The following is an 11,049-nucleotide window of genomic DNA, read 5'->3' on the forward strand; positions in this document are numbered from 1 at the left end:
AGCCCTAAAATATTTCAAGGAGCCAAAAGCTGGAACTCTTAGAAGGGCCCGAGGTTTTCCTCTGAAATTTAGTCAGAGTTGTCTACATAGCTCCTCTTGGCCCCTGAAAAAAATTTCACCATAGCAGAACACAATCAGGTAACTTCTGGCCCACTTTTCAGCATTCTTTTAAACATCTGGTTAACAACAACTGCTAGCATAGCTCTCTAAACCAACCAAAGTCAGTATGAGCTCAAAAATATTTCTCACTTCGATTTATTTCAAGGGTAGTTGGTGTTTTTTGCAAAGCTTGCATTCAACAAAATACTCTGTATGCATCACTTTTAAAGAAAATATTTTATTATATTATGGGAAAAAAGCATGATCATCCAAAGTTTGTATTGTTAAAAAAATTGAAAATTTAGACAGCGTGTTGGTATATTCCGTTCCACATGGGAATGATAAGAAGACTCTATATCATTACTAGATATTGCACAGTCTGAAAGAAACAAAACAAATCACATGATCTTGGGAAACATCTCACATTATGAAAAATCTACAAAGAAAACATTAAAAAAAACCCCAACAAAACACACAATCCTTTCTTTCTACAGTAGCTTTAAGTTTATAATTCTTGGAATGACCGTATTCCACTGAAGACCATCTCAGTGACAGGAAGCTTCATTTCAGCAATCCCCTTGTGCAAATAAGATTAATAAAAAAAAATAATAATAATGCAGTGAAGTCTTTTGATATCGTGTGGGTGACAATAACCACACAGCTGTTAGATCCCTGCCTGGTAAAACAAAACGGGGAAGGAGAAGGAAGGGGATTTAGGCCATAAGTTTCGCCTGCAACTCCATCTCTGCCGCCCTTTTGAGTGCAACATCCACCAGTAGCTGAAATCCACTAAAATCCTGGTTAAGGTCTGGTGGTGTTGGAGGAGGAGTGTTAAAGAGCCCACTTTGTGTGTTTGCACCAGGTCCCAGTTTAGATGCGTCCTCATGGCAGGAGAGGGCGTTATCTGTGAAGCCACCGGCCGGGGGCTGCTGCAGGTCCGTGGTCTGGCCTACATCAGCTGGCTGGCAAAAGTGGAAAGGGGCATCTTTCAACGCAGTCACAGTCGTGTGGCAAATCACCGACGGCCGAGCCAGGACTGATCCCGGGGAAGCCGACTTGGAAGAGGACACAGTCTTGCCAAGCGGTGCGGCAGCGGGAAGGAAGGCAGTCTCCTCCAGCAAGGGAATGTAGTTCTTTGTGCTGATGGCAGACTCCACCAGGCCGCCCTCGGGAAGCTTGGTCCCTCGCCGCGAGATAGTGAACTGATTTGGGTCTTTGCCATCCTTCCTCAGCATGTCAGGTAACAGCCTGCGGCGTGCATTGATAAACCAGTTGCAGACCTGGGAACGCAATGACATCTTAATTTATACCTTCATTCATTCCCAACTATGTGTCACTAGAGCGGATGGCTAGATTAATGAATCCCTCCAAGCAGTTTCCTTCACTGCACAACAAAATAGAGACCTACTGACAAGTTCTGACACGCCTGGCAAAGGCCCTTCCCTTGTCCCAGTGCTCTAGCACCAACTCCCTGCTCCTGTTACAGAAAGCCCTGGGACATCTGAAGTCCAAACTAGGGGTTTAGCTTTTAACTCTGTGCACACACATTAACCTATTGGCTATTGTTCCCTAGCTTAGGTTAATTAACAACAGGAAAACCTTTTCTCTCTGAAGAGAGCCACTCCTCCCACAAATAGTTACTGATTTTCCTTGTTCAACTGACTGTGTCGACAGACATAACATGAATTACCTCATTTAAGTTTGTCCTTGTTTAAATATCAACCAGTTTCCTGGGCGATACAAGATAGTTTATAGTTTAACGTCTTTTTTCTGTTTACTACTTAAACGAAGTTTTCTTGATGATATTGCATTAAGAAAATTTTACTTTATAGCCAATTATGAAATTTGCAGTAATGAATTAATATGGAAAAATAAAGCCCAGGAGTCAACAGGAGTGCTCTCTATTTAGCAGCTCCCAAAACCAAACCCTGGTTTACCCAAATTCTCATGCAGCCACCTTCCAACAACATGGGAAGCAGCAATGGTCAAAAGCTATTACACCAAAGATGATCACAGAAGATGAGAATGATGTGTCCAAGGGACCTCACAGATGCCAGTGATATCCCAGGATGAGAATCCAAACTAATCACACAAAAGCCTCACCATACCTGTACTAACACCCTTGAGTAGCTCTATCCCGTATAGGTTGTTCCACTGATCTTAATGGCAGTGATCATACATATAATCATATATGTGCATGTTCTACTGGAATGAGCCTCAAGCTGCTGATTTTAGAAGTGAAGAATTACATGTTAAGTTGTGCATCTATCACCATAAAACCTCTGTTGAAAAATAAATACATTCTTCTCACAATAAATTACCTTGTACAGACACTTTATGTCTTTTGGGGCACGATTCTGCAAAAAATTAGCATGCATACTCCGATTCGTGACTGTCTGTTCTCCCAGAAAAATAATTTCATTCCCAATAAACAAAGATCATTGTAACACATCATCAATCTCTATCTCTCCTTACAAGTGCCGTCAGCGAGAGAGGAGCAATAAAAAAGGAAATCTCACATGCAGTGTAAACATTTGTATCCATGACTAAACCACAGGTGAATCAAAACAGAGAACGGCTCCTTTAGAAGGGAGAATGACTTTTTTAAATACCTGTAGTGTGGAAAGGTGTGTTTGTCGGGATAGCAGCGCTTTTTCTTGCTCTGAAGGATAAGCATTGTATCGGTGCTCATAGAGCCAGTCCCGAAGAATCTGCACAGATTCCTTGGGCAGGTTGCCACGTCTCCGCCGTTTGCCTGAGCCAGCAGATGAGGAAAGATCCAGTGGGACATCCATAGTGTCATCATCCTCTGTTTCACTGCCTGATATTGCAACTACACCTACAATTGTAAGACAAGAACAATCAGCCTCCTAAATCCACAAACTACTCGGCTCCAGCACTGTATGGCACAGACATTTTATATCACATTAACTGTCTTTACTGTTACAGTCTCTTGAACAGGAGGTTCGTCCTGCAGCGTTAACTTGTCATGCTGCAGCTTTTCTGTCAGCTGAACAAAAAGTAGCACCAATGATCCGTTCCTAAAAGAATTCTTCTCTGCAAACCTTCATTTTCTTGTTCCCCTGGCAACCTTTTATCTGCTGCACGTTATCAGATAGCTTCTATCTAATGAGAATATTGTCCAAGTTTGCTTGCTATGGTATGCATCCAGAGCTTTTTTTTCAAGGATAACTATCCAGTGGCTGGGCAAAAAGGTCAATAAGCAAGAACTTAAAACACCTAACGCAAGCAATAAGTTATTTAATTACTTCTTAACATGCTGAATTCTTTCCTACTGGGAGGGACAGGTTGTAGATTTTGAAATGAATAATTATATCTATTAAGAAAAATGAATGGAAGAAGGAAAGAAGAAAGGGAAAAACTGTTTGTCCCCACCCCTAAGGAGATTTTCACTTATGAAGGAAAAGAAAGTGCAGAAAGAAGGAAGAACCAGGTGCCTAAGAGTCCACCGGTTTATCAGGAAACGGACTCTCATTTAATTGCATTGTGTATCAAAGAACTGTGATCACTGAAATGTACCAGTTTTTATCCTATTTTTCCAACTTCATGGTTTTCATCTCATATTTTTATCCGTGGAAACGTGTTCTGTGCTATGCTTATTATAAGGGCTCCAAATGTACGAGTTAACTGCATACTTTTTCCCTCCAACACAAAGCAAGGAACAGATTTCAAAATCTGACTATCCCTTTATATATGTATACCACACTACTAGTAACATGAAGCTATGGTAGGTAAATCAAACAAACGAGCAAGTACTCAATAGTTAGGAAGGCTACAATTCTACTCCTTTGGTAGGATACACAAGTCACTAGTTCTGTAAAACACAAAGAAAACCATGCTGTAAGTACTCACCAGGTTAAACTCACCAGGAATTTTAGGAATCTTACAAGCTGTATACAAGTCCAAATAAGATACTACCCATGTTCAGCTTGTACAAATTAATAGTCATTTCAAGTGCACTCACACTGGCTTTCAGAAGCAGTTTTAGAAACTATACTAGAAGGAAAACAAGCCCCTAATCTTTTTGTCTTTTGAACTTAGATCAGGTGGGTGACGGAGTGGAAAGGAAGAAACTTTCTCATTCTTAACATCAAAACAAAAAACCTTGATAGTAAAAGCCAACTAAATGTCAAAAGTAAAATTTTATGTGGGCAACCACCCATAATTTAAAAATTCTATTTAAGGAAACAAAGTAAGCCCTAAACAACAAGAAGTGTACCTGTGAAAATACTAAACTATATAAAACTATGTTATATCCATAAGTAAAGGCACAGAAGAAAGTAAAGCCCTTTAAAAAAACCAACCAGCCACCAAAGCCCCCACCATCACACAAAGAAAGATAGAAGGTATGTATGTGCAAATTTTCCTTAATACTTGGCAGGAGGGTAGGGAGAGAAACAGAGAAGGACCTTTCCTCACACTTCCAAACTTCAGCCAAAGCTGACATGGTAAATTATCCTTAGTTTAAGTTATCATCCTTAGTTTAAGTTATCCAATTTGAAATGCAGTTTTGATATGCAAGCATTCCCAACAGCATGATCAATCTGCAATCTGTCTGGCATAGTTACTTCAGTAACTTACTTGGTATTGTTTTCATTCTCCCAATTGCTGATTTATGTAACTGACAAACACCAAACTAACATACCAAATTTTTCATCTGATGATTAGCTACATAAATTATCCAGTCATGGAACAGGAACAATAGGACAATATTTAAATAACCAACACAAGATAAACTCCAAATGATTTAAACAGTTTCTTAATTCATGTAGAAAGTATGTCAAAAGTTTGCTTTAAAATTATTCCAAGGAAACCACTTTGTCATAGCTTCATGGAAAGTGCTATCATGCTTGCAACCTGACCTGAGAACATGCCTTGCACCATGGGCTCCTGGAGCCATAAGGAACACTTCTGAAAACAAAGATCCTGCACAGACAACAGGACAGCTCTGCAAAGCAGCTCAGCCCTTTTAAATTGAATTTTAAAACTAGCTAAAACTAGCCCATGCTATTCAGACAATGTTTTGAGGTGCGCTGTTCTTGTTTGTCAGAAACCAGAACTGTTGCAGCACTTCACTGGGATGGGTTTTTTGTTTGTTTTTAAATATAATGGGCAGTAAGGCAAGACCTTGGAAAAGAGTGAGAGGCAAATAGCAAGGGCTGGAAACAAGAGGGAAGGAGAAACTACTCCTATGAAAAAGTTAGATGTCTAATGTTTTGCAAGCAGCATTTACATGCCATAACAAAAACGACTCCAGATACGCACCACCCAATCGGAGGTAACCTTCCCAGGATCTACCACACAACTATAAAAGACTCCATGGACACCTCTCTGAAGGTGAAAACTGACTTGACTGCAAAACCTCTCCTAGAACTGCTACTTTTTTTCACCTGAAGAAAAAGAAAAGTTACAAGATACTGTCTGCAAGCCGGCAGTATAAAAACATTTCTCCCTTTTCAAGCAAGATCTTTTGCTAAAGTAAAAGTTGCCATCTGACTAACCGTAACCTACCTAGCAAGAAATGAGTCACCAGCAGAGCCAGCCCTTTGACCCACTGGCTTAGTGTGTCATATTAATTGACACACTAAGTTAGTGACACAAAGCAGGTTTTGGTTAAGCAGGAAACCCAGTATAGTACGACTTGTGCTCATTTAAATGAGCTCATTTAAATAGCTGATCAGCCCTCTGAACTCGTGGCAGATCTCTCCAGCGCAGCACAGAGCTAGCAGCAACAGGAAGTCATGGCTAGAAATCTCGCACTACCCCAGCTGATATTTTTTACTAGAGCAGGAGCCACATTGTTGCTGTCAAGGCTCTGTTTTCATTAAAGCATTCCTGCTGATTACAACCCAGCTTTGTTTTTCCGTCTTGTTAGTAATCAGCCTATTCGCTGCTGGTTTCCTGTTTTAACAGGGCCCAACTGAAAAGGCTCCTGGCCACGCTCCATGACTGGACCATTGGCTTACTGTTATTTACACCCAGAATAAAGGCCTGTGGACACGATGAGTAGCCCCAGCTGACCTACTAATTTATTTTGTATTAAAAGCAGGCTAGGGCCAGGCTATTTTACGTCTCCTCCTAAATACATTTAATCCAAACAAAAAAACCCTGCTTTTATAGAACTAAAATTAAAGCAGCACAAGTTCATTTGCAGAGAGGTCTGAGAAACAACACAAAATCCCAATCCTTCACTTCCACATCGCCACTTAAAAGAGTGGTCCACGCTATTAATGACCTAAGGACTACATGATCAGCATCCCTTCTTTATAAATTACTTTATCCTCCTGGCTTCCCAGCTGAAGTCATATACATGATTGATTGCACTGTTGCATTGTATCACAGCCCAAAGACTTTACAGGTCCTCCGTAATCAGCTCAGGGAAGATTACACCTAGGATGTGGAGCCTAGGCTCAACACCCAACCGTTAGTTGACAGCTTGAAACAACGTGAGTAAAAGTACAGTGATGACTAAAGCTGATATCAAAACAAACTACTGCCGCTTAAAAAGGCGTGCTAAAATACTTTGAAGGGGAGATAATACTTGGAGAGGCTGAGACAAATAGTTAAGCAAATGAAAAATTTAGGCTATGAGGGGGGGAAAAAAAGGCACAAAAAAACCCAACTATCCCACTGTGTCGAGGAAGAGCTTCACAGAGGAAGTGGCAGAAGCCAATTGTTATTCAAAAGAGGACAAAGTATACCACAAGGAACAATCTCTGCCCTCCAGAGAGGGGATGGACAAAAATCACCTTAAAGAAAACCTCCCACCTCTTAGGGTTCTCTGAATTTCTTAAGTGAGATTTTTTTTTTTAATGAGCACTGATAAACAGAACCAGTTCCTATTTAAGGCCCCGATCTTGTTGTAACCAAGTTCAGTAAGATTCTTCACATGTATAAACTTGAGCACATGCCTGTGCCTTTGCGAGACTGTGTTCTAAATCAGCTCATTAACAAGCCAAATAGGTTCCATGTGATTGCTATCACGTTATTATTTGTAAATGAAACTATCTATAGAAGAGTCTTGAGGTTTAAATCCACAGTCTGCTAGCTTAAAAAAAAGCGAAACCCCCCCCCCAAAAAAAAACCCTCAACAAAACTAACCAACAACAAAAACACAGCATCACACAAAAAATTTAAAACTCGAGACACATACAAAAAAAACCTAAAATATAATGCAAATTTTAAAAACAACAACAACAAAAAATAAATTAGTTTCAACTTACTCATAAGTAGCAAAGAACTACAAGGATACAGAAGGGAATTTCCACAGTAAAAAAAACACCTCTTTCTTCTGAATGAGTTTCATAATTGAGGAACCAGCCTATTTGTTTTCCTCTGTACTTTGCAGCTTGCACTCTATTACTTCTAAAGCAACTAGACTTGGCTGTACTATACTTTTTTTCGTCTAAACGCGATTTTTCTAGGAGTGCAAGCAAGAAATCTGTAACAAAGTCACTCTTTGAAACTTCTTGAATGAGCTTCAAATGCCAGGAGGTCACAAATAAGTACAAGCCCAACCTTTATTAAAACAAAGGCACCCTAGCCCTAACATCTTTTTAAAAGTTTCCGCCTTTGTCTCCTCACCTTTTAATTTGTGCCACGCAAACCCCAGGCCCATGGCCCCTCTCAAAAGTTCTCCCTCCCGCCTGTCACCTTTCATTGTTTCCATTGTTTCAGCCCAGGATTTGCAATCCTCAAAGCAGAGCTTACACACACTCTCTCACACACAAAGCCCTACACATGCATACCTAGAAACTACGTCAGCGTTTTCCACACGCATTTATTTCGGGGGTGGCAAGAACAACAGTTGAAAGTGCAGGGAGTTTGGTATTTCACCAACCAGCAGCTGCCCTCGGGGAGAGAAGTCTGAACAATGGAAGCAACAGCAGACAGGAAACCAGCTCACCACTGCTGAGCAAATAGGCAGCATAGGAATGTCCTAAAAATAACTGGGCTAAATTAATTCAGCGAAACTGTATTAAAAAAAAAAAAAAGGGGGGGGGGGGGAACAAACCACAAACTGCTCCCAATAGGGTGAAGACTCTCGACCTACCTAAGACGGCTGAAACATTTAAAAGCCAGCGCTGCTGCTGTCTCTGGGCACAGGGGCTGAGCTCGGCGCGCAGCTCCGGCTGTGACTGGGATCAAGCCCCACTCCGCTCCCGCAGGACGCTGCGCTCCTCAACACCACCCTGCCTGCTCTTTAAACTTCGCCTTTATAGCTCAGTTCCCTTTGTGTGCGCTCCTCTTAGCCGAGTGGCATGTCAAAAAAAAACTTCTGACGAGGGCTACAAACCATATTAGCACACACCATGGCTGCAACAGCCCAATGATTTCACGAACTACATATGCATTAATTGCTCCAAGGATATTAACAATGAGATAGGCTGCTTTACTACAGAGCCGCAGGAATGCATAATAGGGGGAAAACAGCACAACTCTGGAGTACTGAACATGCGCACTGCTCCCCTCTAACCCTCCACTTCGGAGCATTTAATGGTCTTTGAATGCAAAACACCCTTCAGCCACACCGCCGACTGGCAAATCGCAACTGAACAGACACTGCTTTGCTATGAACTTCTTCCCAGCCAGCGCAGGAGCGTTAGATCCGAAAGCACGCTCCGCGTCTTTGTGGCCAAGCACTAATTTAAAGGCACTTAAAGCACCACGAGCGCGATGAGTAACGATCCTCTAACTGCAAAGTTTTTCTGTTGGGAAGTGAACACAAAGAAAACTTAAACGGCCTTATGGTTACGGGGGGGAAGTCTCCCTCCCTTTAACCCTGCGTCAAAACTTTTGTACTTCTTGTTTCGTTCCCCTGTTTTAAGGGATATAAGGAAGAAAAGGCTTCAACTTTCAGCAAAACAAGGCGGTCGAGGGCGTGGAAGGCGTTTGAAGCCCTCCCGCCGATGCCCCCCCACGCCTTAGCCCCACGCTGCCGTCCCCGCGAACAAAGAGTTGCCGGACGGCCCCGCTTTCCTCGCCCCAAGTTGGGAAAACCACCCGCACCCTCGTTCCCCTCGCGGGAACGGTGGGGTTCGGTGTGGAAAAGAGTTGAAAAGTGTTTTACGGGAGGGCAGGGGGAAGAGGCTCGACGGAGGGGGCGAGAACAAAAGTTGGCGGAGGACACGAGGCGAACGGCTGGACATGTTTTTGACAGGGAGCCAGCGGCGCAGAGAGACGGCCGCCTCCAAACAACAGCCCCGCATGTTTTGTCTGGGAGCAGAGCATCCACTGCAATCTTCCACGGGATACAGGCCAGGGGGTGTGGGGAGGGAGGGGGGACACACGGGGGACAAAACGGCCGAGAAGGCAAAGGGACTCCGGCTGGCTTAGCGACAGCCCCCCCTTCCCCCTTCCACCCCGGGTAGGGGCGCGGGGCACCCCGCTTTGTCCCGGCACCCATCACAACTACCTTTTTTACTTTTCATCTTGATCGCGAGGACCGAGCCGATCGCCGGACACCCCACGCACCGACCCAAGTTTTTCTCCCTTCGCCGGACGCTGCTTTCCCCCTTTAAGCTCGGCGAGGAGGAGGAGGAGGAGAAGGTCGATGAAGAAAGAAGAAACACCGCCGCGGAGCCAGGCGCCCGGTCCGCGGCCGCGCTGCTGTCAGCGGGAGCCGCAGGGCTCTGCCTCCCCAGGGGCTTTCTGGTGCGGCCGGGGTGGGCTTCCCTCCCCCCTTCCCTTTGTTCCCTTCTGCTGGCGATTGGCCCCGGCCTGTTAAAGTGAGGAAATGCACGGGAGAGAAAGGTACACAGCGCCCGCCCTCCCCCACCTCCCCGCAGTGAGTACGGGAGAGTAACCGTGCGCTGCACTGGCACTCGCGGCGGCGGCTGCCTCCTCCTCCTCCTCTCTCCTCCCTCCCCTCCCGGGTGTTGAGGCTCTGTCAGACGGGAGGGGAGGGATCGGCCGGAACGGGGGGGTGTCCGCCCGTACCCGCTCGCTCATGCACACACAACAGCAGCGGCGGGGGGAGCTCTCCGTGCCTCCCGCTCCCTCGCCTTTCTTCCAGGCAGACGTTTGATCATTAAACTGGAAGGAGGAGAAGGAAGAGGCGGGGGTGGGGGGGAGATTTTGACAGCTGCCCTTGACTAGCCTCCTCCTGTTGCTGCCGGACGAACCACCCACTCCTTCGCGTGAATAGAGGAGAAGAAAGGAGAGTACGTACGGCAGGGGAAGGAAAGGAGCCTTCCAAAGACCGGCGCCCCCCTCTCGACAGCCGAGCGACCCGGTCGGCGGGGGCTGTTCCCCCCATCCCCTGTCGTGCTGAAGGAGCCCCGCCTGGCCGGTGCTGGCCACACACACCCCCCACCCACCCCCGCGGGGAAGGCGAGCCCCGTTTCTGCGGTTATTTTTACATCAGTTCGTAAAAGGTTGTTTTTCTCCCCTTCGGTTCCCCCCCTCCCCAGCCCGGTAGATTTTGCTGCGGCACATGATCGCAGCTGTAAAAGAGAGAAGTCTCACAGCTTGACTCATCCCTCTCGGGCGAGCACGCTCTGCAGCAGCAACAGTTTCTTTTCCTCTGGGATGGGAAACGTGGGACCCACCAGCAGCTCGCTCCAACTTCCCTGCAAGCCTGACGGGGTGGAGAGCACTCCCCCGGCACAGGCGGCCTTAGCGGCGGGTCCCGGCACTCCCCCGCCGCCTCCCTGACAAAACCAGGTTGAAAAAAAAAAAAAAAAATCAAAAGTGCAGAACGCCCAACCGCGGTCTGAAGTGTCACGGGCAAAGGTTTCGGCGTGGAAAGTAAAACAAGCTGCCTGGCCGCAGAACAGGCGTGCGGGTGCGGAGTGCATTTATTCCACGGGAGCGTGTTTGTGTCACTCCCGCACCGGCACGTGCGGGGCTGTTCCCGGCCGGGCAGACGCGGGGGTGAGCAGCAGGCGCCTTAAACGGCTGATGAAATAATGGATTCCTACGGCAGAG

At 45.4% G+C, this 11,049-nt stretch overlaps 1 protein-coding gene across 6 annotated transcripts; it reads right to left on the minus strand.

The window, feature by feature from the left end:
* Positions 1-317: 317 nt before the first annotated feature.
* Positions 318-10,752, minus strand: TGIF1 (TGFB induced factor homeobox 1). 6 transcript variants are annotated; one of them, XM_069004539.1, is made up of 3 exons: positions 10,588-10,752; positions 2,712-2,938; positions 318-1,379 (listed from the first exon to the last, which is right to left on the minus strand). In XM_069004539.1, exons 2-3 carry the CDS (start codon positions 2,892-2,894, stop codon positions 813-815), a joined length of 750 nt encoding a protein of 249 aa, XP_068860640.1. In that variant the 5' UTR covers positions 2,895-2,938; positions 10,588-10,752; the 3' UTR covers positions 318-812. The 6 variants fall into 6 exon arrangements, with proteins under 6 accessions (XP_068860640.1, XP_068860639.1, XP_068860637.1 ...); XM_069004538.1 differs by lacking the exon at positions 10,588-10,752 and adding an exon at positions 9,536-10,047; XM_069004536.1 differs by lacking the exon at positions 10,588-10,752 and adding an exon at positions 8,174-8,992.
* Between the last annotated feature and the right edge of the window lie 297 nt (positions 10,753-11,049).

This window comes from Aphelocoma coerulescens, chromosome 2, assembly GCF_041296385.1.
Source record: "Aphelocoma coerulescens isolate FSJ_1873_10779 chromosome 2, UR_Acoe_1.0, whole genome shotgun sequence".
NCBI classification, from domain to species: Eukaryota; Metazoa; Chordata; class Aves; order Passeriformes; family Corvidae; genus Aphelocoma; species Aphelocoma coerulescens.

What these genes read in the sequence shown, in the direction of transcription:
- TGIF1 (XM_069004534.1), bottom strand. Translation starts at nt 7,789, where the DNA reads ATGGAAACAATGAAAGGTGACAGGCGGGAGGGAGAACTTTTGAGAGGG. An exon ending in TGCGTGGCACAAATTAAAAG is followed by an intron (nt 2,939 to 7,704) that starts GTGAGGAGACAA and finishes TTACAATTGTAG; the next exon opens with GTGTAGTTGCAATATCAGGC. An exon ending in CACACCTTTCCACACTACAG is followed by an intron (nt 1,380 to 2,711) that starts GTATTTAAAAAA and finishes TTGCGTTCCCAG; the next exon opens with GTCTGCAACTGGTTTATCAA.